The sequence below is a fragment of the Typopeltis vanoorti genome, chromosome 4 (assembly GCF_054136105.1).
Source record: "Typopeltis vanoorti isolate ZY-2024b chromosome 4, IOZ_Tvanoo_1.0, whole genome shotgun sequence".
Lineage (NCBI taxonomy): Eukaryota > Metazoa > Arthropoda > Arachnida > Uropygi > Thelyphonidae > Typopeltis > Typopeltis vanoorti.
This window is the reverse complement of record NC_143552.1, coordinates 163,538,783-163,556,952: the sequence shown is the minus strand read 5'-3', so window position 1 is coordinate 163,556,952 and position 18,170 is coordinate 163,538,783. Positions and strand designations below refer to the sequence as shown.

Genomic DNA, 18,170 nt, shown 5'->3' with positions numbered 1-18,170 from the left:
TATATTTGCCAATATCTGCCTTGCCATTATTGCACAATACCAGTTACTGTTTTTTCAGCTGAGAGATCATTCAGCAGACTGGCCAATTCATTGAAAACATGGCAAAGAAGCACAAGTAGCCAAGAATAAAACTGAATCACCTAGCAATTTTGTGCATCAAAAATGATTTGGCTAAGCAAGTTGATTTTACTGACATTATTGATAAATTTATATTGACAAAAGCTAGAAAATATACTTTGAAGTAATTCTGAATATTATAATTAGTTTGTATTATGTAGATGTTGGTAGTTTTTTAAATAAATATTACTTTTGTGTTATCATATAAACTACTTGATCCTAAATCCTGTAGACTATATAGCAATGCATTGTCCTTAACCTAAGCGACAAGTAGGGACCTGCCAAAACTCCTGGCCTAGAGATTTGCTTCAGGATGTGGGGGCCATGCCACCCATCTTCCTGAAGCAGAGGCGCCAAAAGCAGGGAGATGGACCCCAGTAATGGTGGTCTGGAAGACGGGAATGAATCTGGTGAAATATAATCCTTTCTTTTAGTGTTGCATGGTGATCAGCATTCATTTAGAAATTATATTCATTTAGAAATTATGGTCTTTACAACGGGGTGCTTAAGGGTCAAAGCTGTATAACTGAGAGGAGACCTCCACATAGCCTTTAAAGGAATGCGGAGAACCGACCAGGGCTTCTGACCTAATGTCCAATCCTCACCTTCTCGTGGTGCACCCTGTTGGGTATCTACTTTGATACTGAACGAACGAGGATGGGCTGGCAATTTGGGATTTAGCCGACCAAATTGTATTCTTATTGGTTAAACCAAAATAAAAAATGATGGTACAACATGACAAAATTTCATGCCGGCTGGGGCGTCGCCCGGTTAAACAAGGCCCCCGTTGTTTTCGCCAGGGAACCAGGGCGAACAGCGAAAAGTCAGCTACTGGAACAAATCTGAAAACAAACCCCAACTCAACATCACCAGAGTTAAAGATCGGTACTATCAATGTAAGAAGCCTGAATGGCAAAGAAATGGAGCTAGCTGAGGAATTAGATAAGTACCAGATCGACATAATAGGGGTGACTGAAACAAAAAAGACCAAAACTGGTGAGATCTTTCTGAGCAATAAATACAAAATGTTATATTCAGGCAATGACAATCAAGGAAAAGAAGGAGTAGCCATAGTATTCAACACAAAATACGAGGCTAATCTTCTTGAATGGCAGTCAGTCTCAAGTAGAGTAATGTGGGCAAATATGAGAATGGGGAACTGGACAATGAGACTTATTTGTGCCTATGGTCCCACAGAAGGTTCTACTAAGGTAGAAGTGGAGGAATTTTTTGAGGCTTTAGAAAAAGCAACTGACACAATGAAAAAGGAAAAGTTGGTCCTTGTTGGGGATCTAAATAGTAGAGTAGGAAATGATTGTGAGACATACAAAAATATTTTGGGAAAATTTGGAGAAAAGAGCAAAGCTAATAATAATGGCAAATATCTGTTGGATTTCTGCTCTGGACATGGACTGGTTATTACTAACACCATGTTCCAACATAAAAATGTGCACAAATTCACATGGAGAGAAGAGGCTAGGAATAAGAAAAGTCTCATTGACTATGTTATTGTTGATAGTGATGTTTTCTCCCTGGTGCAGGACACCAGAGTGTACAGAGGATTTGAAATTGGAAGTGATCACTATTTAGTCTTGAGCAGGATAAAATTGAATTTCATATTGAAAAGAATAACATGTAAGAAAGTTTTAAAGCGAATAAAAGTTGAGCAGCTCTCAGATGTGAACTGTAGACTAAAATACAGAAATATTATTGAAAAGAAAATGAAAGAGTTTGAGAACAGGAATCAAACCTTGGAGATTCAGTGGCAAACTCTGAAGGAAACATTGATTGATTCTGCCAGAGAGGCATGTGGTGAGGTTGTGTGCAAGGATAAAAAAATTAGAACTCCCTGGTGGACACAGGAAGTCAAAGAGGCAGTGAAGGAAAAGAAGAAAGCATATCAAAAGTTCCTGGCAAATAAGTCAGCTTTTACTCTTACAGAATACAGAGACAAATGTAAGAAAGCTAAACAGTGTGTAAAACTAGCTAAACAAAAGTCATGGGAGGACTTTGGCAAGAATATAGAAAATAAATATCAAGAAGGTGGCAAAATATTCTGGAGGTTGTTGAAGAAGCTTAGGAATGGAGGAAAGAGTGCTGTAAAAGGAATTAGAGATGATAAAGGTGAAATGAAAACAGGAGAAAAAGATATCCTTGAAGTATGGAGTAATTACTTTGAAAAACTGCTAAATGAAACAAGCAGTGATGACAGCACAGTGGTAAAAAACACTGACCAGGCATGCAGTCAGGAATACATATCCATACTTGAAGTAGAAAAAGCCATCAAAGGCTTGAAATGTGGAAAGGCAGCAGGAGTAGATGATATTCGACCAGAAATGCTGAAGTATGGTGGTATAAGAGTCTTACAGTGGCTGCACTGCATAGTTCAGAAAGCCTGGACAGAGGGACGAATTCCCGATGATTGGAGTAGAGCTCTCATAGTACCCATATATAAAAAGGGAAATAAAACTGAATGTGAGAATTACAGAGGTATTTCCTTACTGAGTGTTCCTGGCAAGATCTATGCAAGTATACTTGAGAAACGGTTGAGAAAAATTGTGGAAGAAAAGCTTGGTGAAGAACAAGCTGGATTCAGGCCAAATAGAGGCTGTCAGGATCAGATCTTCACTTTACGACAAATAGTCGAGAAAGCATGGGAATATAACAAAGATCTGTATTTAAGTTTTGTTGATTTGGAAAAGGCATATGACAAGGTGCCAAGAGAGAAGCTATTCAATATGCTGCAGTTATATGGTGTCAATGGGGCATTATATCAAGCAATACTTAGTCTTTATTTGAGTTGCAAGTCAGCAGTTAGAATTGAAGGAAGTACAGGAAGATGGTTTAATGTTAAATCTGGTGTGAGACAAGGATGTACATTATCCCCTCTGTTATTCATTATCTATATGGATCACATTATGAAGGAATGTGGTATTCAACCTGATATCAAAATTGGAGATGTTAATGTCAGCTCTTTGCTTTATGCGGATGATGTTATACTTCTAAATAAATCCGCTACAAGTCTGGAAGATTCTCTGACTAAATTGAATAGCTGTTGTAATAGATATGGTATGAAGGTCAGCAATAAAAAGACAAAGACAATGAAAATAGGCAGAATCATTGAAAATGTCAACTGTGTTGTGAGTGGAGAACCTGTGGAACAAGTAAAACATTTCAGCTACTTAGGCACAATTTTTACTGAAGATGGTAAACTAAATATAGAAATAGACAACAGAATCAGCAAAGCTGGTATCGTGGGAAGTCAATTGAATAAATTCATATGGAATAAGAAAGAAATTAGTCGGAACACTAAATTAGCTGTATACAAGACTGTGTTGAAACCAATTTTAACTTATGGATCTGAGAGCTGGGTCAGAAGTAAAACACTTGACCAAAGACTAGAGACCGCAGATATGAGAGTCCTGAGAAAGATTATAGGCGTGAACAGATGGCATCAATGGCAATATCATATTAAAAATGAGGATATTAGGAAAGAACTTGACATTGTCAGCATCCAGGAATGCGTTAGCAGAGCTAATCTCAGATGGTATGGTCACTTAAATAGAATGGGAGAGGAAAGATTAGCAAAACAAGTGTTCTCTGCCAGGTTGGCAGGAAAACGACCCAGAGGAAGACCAAGATATAGGTGGATTGATACGGTACAAAGTGCCTTAGACGATAGAAATATAAGATCTGATGATGTTGGAGTCTTGACAAGTAACAGACTGATTTGGAGGAAAATTGTAGATAGGAAGTTAGTAATGATGTAATTTTTTTCATGTAGTACTGTCATATCCTGTACACCCCTTGAGGGTACATGACAGGAATTTGATGATGATGATGGTCTTTACAACTGTGTTATAAATAAATATTTTAATTTCCTGACATTTCGACGTTCATGTTAAGGTCATCATCTGGAGTATATACAAATATACAAGGACAAGCTGAGTTTTTTCACACAGTATGCTAAAGAAACACTGATTTGATCACCAGTTATTCTACTGGCATGACCTCTAGTGAAAAAAAAAATACAGATAAAGTTAAAAATTAATTCATTATTTAGAAACTACATCAAAGCTAAATCTATTTAAGATAACGTAAGAGAGGTCTTGTAGAGAATTTTGTTAATAGTGTTTTTGGCTGTAACTATTTTTTAGAAAAATATTGATGATAACTTTAAATTCATCTTCAGCACTTTTTCATTGGAGCAGATCTTCAAAGCCCTGTTTTTTAGACTATTAATGACACCTACTTTTTGTGTTGGGTGATGGAAGGAGTTTATGTGTATATATTGGCAGGTATGCGTCATTTTCTGGTAAACAGTGAAGGAAAGACTGCCAGAAGGAAGACATGTGACAAGTGTATCTAGAAACAGAAGTGTGTTCTGTTTTTCAATCTCAATTCATGGTCATGCCAGTAGAATAACTGGTGATCAAATCACTGTTTCTTTAGCATACTGTGTGAAATGTAACTCAGCTTGTTCTTGTATATTTGTATATACTCCAGACGATGACCTTATATGAAGGTTGAAACATTGGAAAATTAAAATCGTTATTTATAACACGGTTGTAAAGTCCATAATTTCTAAAATGTATGCTGATCACTGTGCAACACTAAAAGAAAGGATTCTGATAATTCATGGAGATTTGACCCACAAGCAATGCAGTCAATACAGTAAGTTGAAGATTCATATTTCTAGTTTGATTATTATTATTATTATTATTATTATTATTAAACAAGACCTCATGGAGTCAAAGACTCATCTAGGAGGTCCTTTTATCTCACACACATCTCATCATACCGGGTCTTAAACACATTCAAACTCCTTGCAGACACCACACTCTCAGGCAAGGCATTCCAATCATTCACAACTCTGCACGAAAAAAACCTGCCTCTCACTCCCCTACTCACACCCTCTTTATACAGTTTCCAGGGATGACCTCTGGTTCTCCCCTGATCTCCCACTATTCGCTGTAGAACTTCTCCACCATTGATCCTATAGCAACCCCTTACCAACTTGTAGGTCTCTATCATATCTCCCCTCTTCCTTCTCTCCACTAGTCTCTGCAAATTACATCTTTTCAATCTTTCCTCATACTCGACATTCCAGAGGTCAGAAACTACCTTAGTCAGTCGCCTTTGGACCCTTTCCAACATCTCCTCATCCTTCTGAAAACCAGGTGACCAAATCTGGGCACAATAGTCCATGTGTGGCCTAATCAAAGCCTTATACAATGGAACAAGAATCTCCCTACTTCTACACGTCAGTGTCCTCCTCATCATTCCCAGAAGTCTTTGTGTTGTCTTCACAATTTTGGCGATGTGACCCCTAAATTTTAGATCTTTATCCACTATCACTCCCAGATCTCTTATTTCCTCTACTTCCAACAATATATTCTTACCAAGCATAAATTCTGCATCCCATCTTTGTTTTCCAAATTTTAAAACCTTACATTTTGCAACATTGAACTCACACCCCCATTTGCTTGCCCAATCACTCAATTTATTCAAGTCTTCTTGCAAGGCCACAACATCTTCACTACTCTTTATGGTTCTTCCCAACTTTGCATCATCTGCAAACAACTGAATATCTCCATCCAAATCTTCGCCAATATCATTAATATACAAGTTAAATAGTAATGGCCCTAAAACAGATCCCTGAGGCACTCCACTAGTGACTTTCCTTTTCCTGGATATTGCACCCCCATACACAACTTGTTGATACCTATCAGATAGCCAGTCTCCAATCCAATGCACTAATCTAATATCCAACCCCATCTGCTCTAGTTTGACTGTCAACTTATCATGAGGCACTCTATCAAAAGCTTTTGCGAAATCCAAGTATATTACTGTGTATCCTTCTCCTCTGTCCAAGGAAGCAGTCACTTTATTGTAATAAGTAAGTAGATTACTAAAACACGACCTCCCTTTAGCAAATCCATGCTGTCCATCAAAGATTATACCATTGTTGTCAACCCAACTCTGGATTCTAGCTCTCACAAGCTTCTCCAACAACTTAACCACAACACCCGACACACAGATAGGCCTATAGTTTAATGCTTGAGTTCGATCACCTCCTTTATGAAGTGGCACAATCTTGCCCTCCTTCCACTCTTTAGGGACTTGACCAAGTGCAAGACTCGTATTAAAAAAATATGTCAAGGCAGGTGTCAACTCTCTGGCACATTCCTTCAGAATACGTGGTGATATATTATCAAGTCCCACAGCCTTATTTACATCTAGTTTACTCAACTCCCCAAACACCTCTTGCTCACTTACAGTCAGTCTCTCCTCCCCATCATCAACTGCTCTTAATCTCTCCATGAAGTCACATTCACAAGATTGAAAGATCTTTATGAACTGCTCATTAAGTATCTCCACCACACATTCTGCAACAGCTGTCTTTATACCATTTCCTCCAATCAATGTCATCCTTCCATAATCATTCTTTCTTTTGCTGGCTACATATCGAAAGAACTCCCTAGGATTCTTTTTAGCTTCATTAGCTAACTGCTGTTCATACCTCTCTTTAGCTACTCTCACCAACCAAGTCACTCTCCTTGCCTGGTCTTTGTAGAACTCATGAAATTGGTTACTTCCACTTCTCTTATGCTGCCTCCACAATGCCCTTTTTCTCTGTATTGCATGCTTAATCTCTTTATTCATCCATCTCACACCTAACTTATTTAACCTTCTCACCCGTGGTATACATTTAGACATTGCATCCACTAAATATTTTTTGAAAATCCCCCAAGCTGCATTGATCTCTTTTCCAGCTAACTCCTCATTCCATGCTACACCTGCAAGCTGTCTCCTGAGCTCTTCATAATCACCCCCCTTGTAGTTCCACATATACCCTTTTTTCACAGGGGTCCTTGCACTGCTGGCAACCACCCAAGTAATCACCTCATGGTCACTTTCACCAATTGGTGGATGATTTGATACCTCATTGATAATTACATCCTCCGATGAGATGACCAAATCCAAGACCCTTAATCCTCTTGTGCCCTCTGTTACATACTGTCTGAGGTAGTTATCCCTCAAAAACTCAAGAAACTCATTTTCTTTACTTCCAGTTGCTATCTCTTCATTCCAGTCTATATTGCCATAATTAAAATCACCCATAATGATCACCCTTTTCTTATTTGCTTGGCTTATTTGACTATACATTTCACTATCACCACCATCCACATTACCAGGTCTATAACAACATCCCACCAAGTATTTGATTCTATTCACCTCTATCTCACACCATACTGCCTCAAAACCACTGGCCCCATTTCCCCCTTGCATCTCTACCTTGTATGGACATAACTCTTTCTCTATCATCAATAGCACTCCCCCTCCCTTTTTACCCCTTCTATCCTCACGAAACACATCATACCTTTCCATCTCTATTCCTGTCAGGATGTCATCCTCATCTAACCATGTCTCACTTATTCCGACAATCTCTGGGTGCACAGACGCAATTAGTGCAACCATTTCATCTGCCTTGTTTCTTATACTTCTAGCATTGGTATACAAACACAACAACTCATTTCTGGATCTACAGCTAGTTCCACTGATACCACTCACTCGATGTGATCTCTCCATGCTGGACTGGGGCCATTTCCCTTTCTGCTTCTTCATTTTAGAACCCTTTGCAATTCCATCTGTTTCCTTTTGATCCCTGATCATCCCATTACTTTCCTGCCTACACATTCTCTCACCTCCTCTTGCAGCATCCACCTTTCTCACGCTGTGTATCCCTGTCCACCCTGAGCCTCCCCGTTTCCCTGCTCCTCTTGCACACCCATTCTCTCATTATCTATACTCATACCACTCACTTCCACATTCATTTCCACTCCTTCAATCTCTCCTGTCTTACTCTCCTGCTCTTCCACATCACTCCCCTCTTGATCTGATTCATTCTCTCTATTCACTTCTCTACCTTCCAGCAGCAGTCTCTCCAAGCGACTCACACCATAACCACTCAAATGCAGTCCATCGCTCCCATACAGCTCACTTTGTCCCTCAAACTCATTCCACACATTAACAAACTGTACTCCCATCTCCTCACACATTTCAGCCAGAATATCATTCATAATCCTTGCTCTCCGCCTCATTTCACCACAATCATACCTAGGCAACACACTGACCACCCTTCCTGTCACACTATTCTCCTTTATCTTTCCAAGCAGTCTCCTGACATTCATTTTGACATGCTCTTTGTTCTCTCTCAAATCATTTGTTCCAATTAATACAATTAACTCTTTTGCTCGTTCCCGCCTCATGTTCAATGCCTCAATCACTCTACTCATTTTACCGCCTGGAAAACATACCTTGTGCATTTTATCCTCTAGCACACCTTTAATAATGGAGTCGCCATACAACGCCACTCGCTCATCTTTTGTTAACTCTTTCATGCCATCATGATTTATTTTAATAGTTTTGACCTGCATTCTCTTAATTTCATTCCGCATCCATTTCATTTCTTGCTTCATCCAATCCAATTCACCTTCTGAACCTCGCGACACATTCACTCTATCATTAAATCTTTCTAACTTTCTAACTCTCGACCCTCTCTTCTCACTTTCCCTCTCATTCATCCTTCTTTGTTTCCGTACTTTCGGTCCAACATACGTCCAACTTTCACTGTCATTCTTCTCACTTTCACTCTCACATATCTTTCTTTGTTTCCGTACTTTCGGACTAACATGCGTCCAACTTTCGCTATCATTCTTTTCACTTTTACTGTCATTCATCTTTCTTTGGTTTAGTACTTTCGTTCCAACATGCGTCCAACTTTCGCCATCAGTCATTCTTTTATCGCTATCATTTTCGCTATTGATCAATCAACTGGCATTTTTAAAATGTTGTAGGGACAGCAATATCATTCCGAATTGCATCAAACTAAAGAGAAAATTTACCTCAACAAAGGATTAATGAATATACCACCGCATGGAAAAAGCTTTACTCAGAGAACAGATCCAGGCTACTAGAAAAAACTTGGCCGTAACTCAAAACCAGATACAAAATGTAAAATCTGAACATTCAAATTACTTGAAAGCAGTTATTTGGATTATCCTCGAAAAGATTACGGACAACATGCCGAACCATATCCTTCAAACAAAGAAAGAAAATCTCATAGACTAAAATATCGACAAAACCAACAGACATATTTCAATTTCTCCACAGTGAACGTCAACAACCAGAAGCAAAAAACAACAGGAGCCACTGATTGCCTGCAGGTAGCAGTAACATAGTTAACCTATCCAACCATGCCTTAAACAAAGATGAACTCTTGCTACTCAGCAAAGGTCTAAATTTTGCCGTAGCACCCAGATCGATGAATAAACTGGATTTTATTTGTAATATTCAGAGACTTAAAATTCATCCCAAATACCATAGCAGATAAAATACGTTTAGAAATTGCCAATATTTTAAATATAAATTATAAAAAACAATAAAGCAACTTAATGAAATACGAATTAACAGAGGCGAAATCATTAAAATCAAATCCAAACATCATAATAACTAGAGCCGATGAAGAAAGTGCCGCTGTTATTCTAAACTGAATTACATATTTAGAAAAAATGAATCTGCTAGTCTCGGACAATAGTACATACCAACTTGTTAACTATGACCCAACCAATAGAATAAAAAAGAAAACAGAGAAACTACTTAAATCAATTACCACATGGCCAAAGATACAGTCAAAAAATTACTTCCGCATTATGCTCATTCCCCGAGAATTTACGGTCTACCAAAGATACACAAAGAAAACACACCACTCCAGCTGATAGTCGAAGGTATAGACAGCCAGAATTATCACCTAGCCAAGAAATTAGCAGCAACACTCAAGGAGTTGGTAGGTCATTCTCCCTCCTATATCAGAAACACATAACACTTCATAAACATAATCAAAGACATTACATTAGAAAAAGATGATTTATTAGTCAGTTTTTGACATCTCTGCCCTCTTCACGAATGCCCCAATCAATGACACAATCCTTCTTTTACAGAACAAATTCCCTCCAGATATCACAGCGCTCTTTGTGCATGTATTACGTTCTGGTTATTTTGTATGGCAAAACGCTTTCTACCTACAAAAAGAAGGCAGATCCCTGGGCTCACCATTATTCCCCCCCTATTGCTAACTTTTATATGGAACATTTTGAGCAACATGCTCTAGATTCCTCTCCTTTAAAGCCCAAAGTCTGGTTTAGATACATTGACGATGTTTTCGTGATCAAGCCCCATGGCTGCCAGACACTAGACACTTTCCTTAGCCACCTAAACAAACAACACAAATGCATACAGTTCACAATCGAGATTGAAAAACAGAACACATTTCCATTTCTAGATACACTTGTCACATGTCTTCCTTCTGGCAGTCTTTCCTTCACTGTTTACCAGAAACTGACATACCAGCCAATATATACATATAAACTCCTACCACCACCCAACACAAAAACTAGATGTCATTAATACTCTAAAAAATAGGGCTCTGAAGATCTGATCCAATGAACAAGCGCTGAAAGACGAATTAAAAATTCTCTACAAGACCTCAATAAAAAACAAAGATAAACCAGACTATAAGAAAACTATAACCATTCCTTACATTAAAGGGACATCACATAAAATAAAGAATAACTCAGAAATACAGCCTCAAAGTCACCTTTAAGCCTCCTGCAAAATTAAAAAGCTTACTCAACTCATTGAAAGACCCACTCCCTCTGCTGGTCCACCCTGGAGTATACCGTATTTATTGCACCTGTTATCTAACATATATAGGGGAAACAGGACACACAATTCTTATCAGACAAAAGGAACATAAACGACACATTAAATTATAATAACTATGGTGAAGCTGGCCTTTCTGATCATGCCCTGAACACTTTACATAGAATCGACTGGAAAAGCACCAGTTGTTTACATCACGCCAAAACATGGTATGAACGTAAATTTAAGGAAGTCTGTGAGATTCTTATCAATCACCCCAATTTGAACAATAATGATGGTCTAAAAATTCCAAGCATATGGAAGGCACATAATTCTACCCACGGAACCTTTCTCCCTAAGAGCTAACTATAAACAGGACTGTAGATAATCCAGAATATTAAATCTAATATAACAATTGCCATGTTAAAAATAGGACATCATTGTTACTACAAGAAAACCATCTATATGAAAGAATGTTTCTCTTATGTTATCTTAAATAGATTTAGCTTTGATGTAGTTTCTAAATAATTAATTAATTTTTAACTTTATCTGTATTTTTTTTTTTTTTTCACTAGAGGTCATGCCAGTAGAATAACCAGTGATCATATCATTGTTTCTTTAGCATACTGTGTGAAATGTAACTCAGCTTGTCCTTGTATATTTGTATATAATCCAGATGATGACCTTAATATAAGGGTCGAAACGTTGGGAAATTAAAATAGTTATTTATAACATGGTTGTAAAGTCCATAATTTCTAAAATGAAGGAGAAATATAACTTTAATACAGCTAAATATACGGTTCTGAAATTTGAGATCCACAGATGTGAGGTTGAATACTTACTTGGTGGAGCTATGCTGGAATATTGAGATATAGCTATTTTAGCTTTGATGTAGTTTCTAAATAATTAATTAATTTTTAACTTTATCTGTATTATTTTTTTTTTCACTAGAGGTCATGCCAGGAGAATAACCAGTGATCATATCATTGTTTCTTTAGCATACTGTGTGAAATGTAACTCAGCTTGTCCTTGTCAGAACTCCCTGGTGGACACAAGAAGTTAAAGAGGCAGTGAAGGAAAAGAAGAAAGCATATCAAAAGTTCCTGGCAAATAAGTCAGCTTTTACTCTTACAGAATACAGAGACAAATGTAAGAAAGCTAAACAGTGTGTAAAACGAGCTAAACAAAAGTCATGGGAGGACTTTGGCAAGAATATAGAAAATAAATATCAAGAAGGTGGCAAAATATTCTGGAGGTTGTTGAAGAAGCTTAGGAATGGAGGAAAGAGTGCTGTAAAAGGAGTTAGAGATGATAAAGGTGAAATGAAAATGGGAGAAAAAGATATCCTTGAAGTATGGAGTAATTACTTTGAAAAACTGCTAAATGAAACAAGCAGTGATGACAGCACAGTGATAAAAAACACTGACCAGGCATGCAATCAGGAATACATATCCATACTTGAAGTAGAAAAAGCCATCAAAGGCTTGAAATGTTGAAAGGCAGCAGGAGTAGATGATATTCGACCAGAAATGCTGAAGTATGGTGGTATAAAAGTCTTACAGTGGCTGCACTGCATAGTTCAGAAAGCCTGGAGAGAGGGACGAATTCCCGATGATTGGAGTAGAGCTCTCATAGTACCCTTTTTATATATGGAATAAAACTGAATGTGAGAATTACAGAGGTATTTCCCTACAGAGCGTTCCTGGCAAGATCTATGCAAGTATACTTGAAAAACGGTTGAGAAGAATTGTCGAAGAAAAGCTTGGTGAAGAACAAGCTGGATTCAGGCCAAACAGAGGCTGTCAGGATCAGATCTTCACTTTACGACTAATAGTCGAGAAAGCATGGGAATATAACAAAGATCTGTATTTAAGCTTTGTCGATTTGGAAAAGGCATATCATAAGGTGCCAAGAGAGAAGCTATTCAATATGTTACAGTTATATGGTGTCAATGGGGCATTATATCAAGCAATACTTAGTCTTTATTTGAGTTGTAAGTCAGCAGTTAGAATTGAAGGAAGTACAGGAAGCTGGTTTAATGTTAAATCTGGTGTGAGACAAGGATGTACATTATCCCCTCTGTTATTCATTATCTATATGGATCACATTATGAAGGAAAGTGGTATTAAACCTGATATCAAAATTGGAGATGTTAATGTCAGCTCTTTGCTTTATGCAGATGATGTTATACTTCTAAATAAATCTGCTACAAGTCTGCAAGATTCTCTGACTAAATTGAATAGCTGTTGTAATAGATATGGTATGAAGGTCAGCAATAAAAAGACAAAGACAGTGAAAATAGGCAGAATCATTGAAAATGTCAACTGTGTTATGAATGGAGAACCTGTGGAACAAGTAAAACATTTCAGCTACTTAGGCACAATTTTTACTGAAGATGGTAAATTAAATATAGAAATAGACAACAGAATCAGCAAAGCTGGTATGGTGGGAAGTCAATTGAATAAATTCATATGGAATAAGACAGAAATTAGTAGGAACACTAAATTAGCTGTATACAAGACAGTGTTCAAACCAGTTTTAACTTATGGATCTGAGAGCTGGGTCAGAAGTAAAACACTTGACCAAAGACTAGAGACCGCAGATATGAGAGTCCTGAGAAAGATTAGAGGCGTGAACAGATGGCATCAATGGCAATATCATATTAAAAATGAGGATATTAGGAAAGAACTTGACATTGTCAGCATCCAGGAATGCATTAGCAGAGCTAATCTCAGGTGGTATGGTCACTTAAATAGAATGGGAGAGGAAAGATTAGCAAAACAAGTGTTCTCTGCCAAGTTGGCAGGAAAACGGTCCAGAGGAAGACCAAGATATAGGTGGATTGATACAGTACAAAGTGCCTTAGATGAAAGAAATATAAGATCTGATGATGTTGGTGTCTTGACAAGTAACAGACTGATTTGGAGGAAAATTGTAGATAGGAAGTTAGTAATGATGTAATTTTTTCATGTAGTACCGTCATATCCTGTACACCCCTTGAGGGTACATGGCAGGAATTTGATGATGATGATGATGATGAAATATTTTAGGTTCAGAGGACATACTGGAGAGATTGTGATGATAACCCAGAGGACTTATAACAGCACTTGAAGATGCTGGTTCAACAGCAATGACGAGAAGGTCATAGTTTAATTGTATAAACTACTGATGAGATTTTGATTACTCTGTTCAGATCTGTTCACTAATGAGATCTGAAGGAGATGAAGTCACTGAAGAAGTTACAAAATAGATAGCAAAAATGATATCAAGACTACAGAACACTGATATGATTGAGATATTTAATATGCTGAAAGGCATTTAGTAGATTGACACAGCAGGATTTTTCATATGGCACAATAAGGGGAAAGAACAAGGAAAAAAGACCATCCCTGGAATTTGAAAAGATGTAGTGAGGGGATAAGAAGGTTTCTGCATGGAGAGAGTGACAGGAACATGGAATGCATTACCTAATAGGGCAGTAAGAGTACAGACAGTGAAAAAGTCTATCATACCAAGTATATATATAATAGACTTTGTGTTGTCCAAAGTGGACCTTCCATACAAGTCCTGTTACACCATGAAGGTCCAAAATAATAACCAAGGACTTCTATAACAAGCCAAAAGGCTTACACTTGGGCTCGCCAATAGTTTTTTCGGCATGAAACTCTAGGATTTCGATCCAAGTTTCGTACCCGGTTGTAGAATAATACAGGATTTACCATCTCCTTAAACTTAACCAAGGACTTCTTTATTTGTTTTAGCAAATGTTTGTTGGCTGAAGTGGTCAACTGATATTTGAATAAAAATTTACATTATTAAACTTAAAACATTTACTAGCATTTATTTGTTTTATTTTTGGTGTGTGTGTATATTAAAATACAAAAAATCTTAGAACATTTGATGAGCCATAAAGGAATAAATTTACAATTGCATTTTATCAGATAATGAAATATCAATATTATACAAGATTAATCTCAATGACATTTCATTCAAAGTACATACTTTAAACCTTTACTTTGAAATATTAGACTTGATGCTTCTGCCATTCTTGAAACTTCTTCATAAAATTTCTTTCTAGATTCTTCAATCCATTCACACTTTGCTATATTTATTTCATTAGGCAGTCTTGTCCAAATAATACCTTCCTCACATAAGACTTTTGCAAAAATTTCTCTAATGCCTAAAATAAAATGGTGCTGATGTTAGAAAATTTAAATTAAGAACAAAGTGAATAAAAAAAAAGATACTTGATCAATACGCAGATATGAAACTAAAGTTTTAACTGATCGTGTAACATGATAATTCTGTACACAAGGGGGGGGGGGGGGATCTGGAAAGTTCTGATAAACACCTAGTACAAAAATGATATTAAAGCAATTAATATAACCACGGGAAAGAACATACTAGTAGCAGAGTTATGACGGTAACTTATGCTCTTATATTGTCACATGTTCTTTCTTGTGGTTATATCAGCTGCTTCAATATCATTTTTGTTCTAGGTGTTTATCAAAAGTTTCCAGATTCCCCTTGTAAATGCTTATTTATGCACTACTCAAAAAGACCTGGGTGGTTGGACAGGAAAGTTTCAGACTAAAGTGGATTTTTCTAATCGCCTCTTTCAACATTAAACTCTTCAGTGGGTCAAATTTTTGGATATTAGCCTTTAAATTAAAGGCTCTTATAGGAGATGGAAGAAAATTTCAAGTGACACTATTTTCAAGATCCCTATCCCCAATGTATTTTACTTTACAACTTCCAATTACTTGGTGGCACTGGAGAAAGAGCACTTGCATTATTATATTATATTATTATCAAATAACAATATTTGATGATAATATCAAATCCAGAAATCTTCATGTAGTCTGTAGTTCATTCCAAGAGATCTCTACATTAACTATTATTCACATGCCATGCCTATCATATTTCTTACTGATGCACTCATGACTGCTTCTAGTAACCCATTCTATCATTCGCCTACTCTTCAAGAAAAATATTAAGTCCACTTGTTTTGCTAACCAGCTAAGCACAGTCTTAGTATACCTTCAGAAGTGATCCTATATATTCTCTTCTTTTTATTCTATATCTATCATATAAAAATTCTCATTACAGATGTATGCTTACATCATATCCTCTTTTCTACCCCCCCCCCCTTCCCCCCTCACAATTTCAGTTCAGAGATAAAGAGCAATGTGAGCAAATTTCAAATTGGGGAAATTGAACAATAACTTATCATTGGGTTTAATGGAAAGAATACAACATAGAGAAACGATTAAACACAAGTTTAATGGATTCTATATTTCATCTCAGTCATAGACATCATCAAGTATATAATCTTAAAACTAAAAGTGCACACAAAAACACAAAAACAATAAGTGAAAAAAAATTAGAATAAAAGTCCAAAGTTCTATGAGGGGGGTGCCCCTCTATGGATGCTATTGGCTAGCCTTAGCTAATAGAAGTTTTTCAAATCTCAGTAAGTTTAATATAACCATATTTATCAGGATTATGATTTTTCATATTTTCTGCTGATTCTGAAAAAATTCTTTCAAGTTTTTTATTTGTTGCAGTGAAGTATAATAGTTTTTTCCCTCATTTGTTTGTGTGCAAGAATCCAAGGCATAGTCAACTAGACCTAACTGACCATAGGTATGGCAGCAGATTGTGACATCATTTGCCCAATTTAGCTGGGAGTCATGTGGCTTATGCAACCTGCACTACAAAATTTACAATCATACAGTCAAATTTATAAAATTTGACCATATGATTGTTTTATTTATGTATGAAAGTTTTCAGAGTGAATAGTACATCAGTATTTGTTGCAGTGAAGTATAATAGTTTTTTCCCTCATTTGTTTGTGTGCAAGAATCCAAGGCATAGTCAACTAGACCTAACTGACCATAGGTATGGCAGCAGATTGTGACATCATTTGCCCAATTTAGCTGGGAGTCATGTGGCTTATGCAACCTGCACTACAAAATTTACAATCATACAGTCAAATTTATAAAATTTGACCATATGATTGTTTTATTTATGTATGAAAGTTTTCAGAGTGCATAGTACATCAGTGCTCATCTTAATTGGTTGGATGTATTGTCAGTGGATTGCAAGGGGATAGTCAGTTGTTTGCAGATGATGTGAAGCTGGGAAGGGTTATTAGTAATAGTGCAGATGTGGTTGCCTTGCAAGAGGATTTGAATAAGCTAGAAGATGGGCAAATGAATGGTGGTGTCGGTTTAATGCAGCAAAATGTAAGGTCTTGAGGTTTGGGAAACATTGATGGGACACTGCATACTCTATGGGAGGAGTTATACTGGAGGAAGTAGGGGAGACAAGAGATCTGGGGTTGATAATTGATATAAACCTGAAATTTAGGGGATATATTGCAAACGTGGTGAAGATAACACAGAGCATTGCTGCAATAATGAGAAGGATGCAGATCTGCAGAGATAAAACAGTTATCATTCCGTTGTATAAGTCTCTGATCAGACCACACTTGGATTATTGTTCTCAGATTTGGTCCCCAGGATTTGAAGGTGATAAATTAACTGTGGAAAAGATACAAAGACGGATGACAAAGACGGTCTCTGGACTGTACAATGATAGTTATGAGGATCGGCTGAGGGAATGTGGACTGCAGAGTTTGGTGGATAGAAGAAGGAGAGGTCATATGACTGAGACTTTTGAGAGGTGGTTACAGGGTTGACACTGGGGTGTTCTTTCGCTTGGTTGAACAGCAGAAAGGAGTGATGACAAGAGGCCATCCCTGGAAGTTATGAAAGGAAACTGTGAGCAAAAGGGTGAGGAGTGGTTTCTTTGCATGGAGGGTGGTTGAACCATGGAATGCATTGCCTGATGGAGTGGTGAGAGTGAGAACGGTCAATGAGCTTAAGGAATGGTATGATAGACTTTGTGTTTCTTAGGGGGGGGGGGGGACCTCCCCTCGATGAGTCTTGATAGACTTTGTGTTTCTTAGGAAGGGCCTCCCACGACAAGTCTTTTGACTCCATGGAAGCCTGAATAATAATAATAATAATAACTTTGAATACTTTAATTTATCACTTAATTGTAATCAAATCTGCATAGAATGGGGGACAATGTGTTTGTTTTAAAATATATTAGAAAACAATAATAAAGGAGAATGCTCTATATGGTTGGTAAATTTGAATTACTCAAAGGTATAAATATGTGAACCATCATTTATAAGCCATATGAGAGTTAATAGAGAAGAGAACGTGGCTAGCGAGAGTGCTGGCTCTGGTCTTATTGTAGGAAATGTGGCCAGAGAGAGCCAGCGCTCTCTCTCTAGCTATGTACTCTTCTCTATTAACTTGGATGAAGGCTGCCAAAAC

The 18,170-nt window shown here is 37.2% G+C and overlaps 1 protein-coding gene across 3 annotated transcripts in view; it reads right to left on the bottom strand.

Moving 5' to 3' along the window:
• Window positions 1-18,170, bottom strand: part of LOC150107815 (carbohydrate deacetylase-like) — a 72,817-nt gene that overhangs the window by 11,077 nt on the left and 43,570 nt on the right. For all 3 annotated transcript variants that reach the window (XM_090391577.1, XM_090391578.1, XM_090391575.1), the window contains exon 4: window positions 14,824-15,001. In XM_090391577.1, coding sequence (XP_090247703.1) covers window positions 14,824-15,001 — 178 coding nt within the window. The remainder of the gene's footprint in view (window positions 1-14,823; window positions 15,002-18,170) is intronic.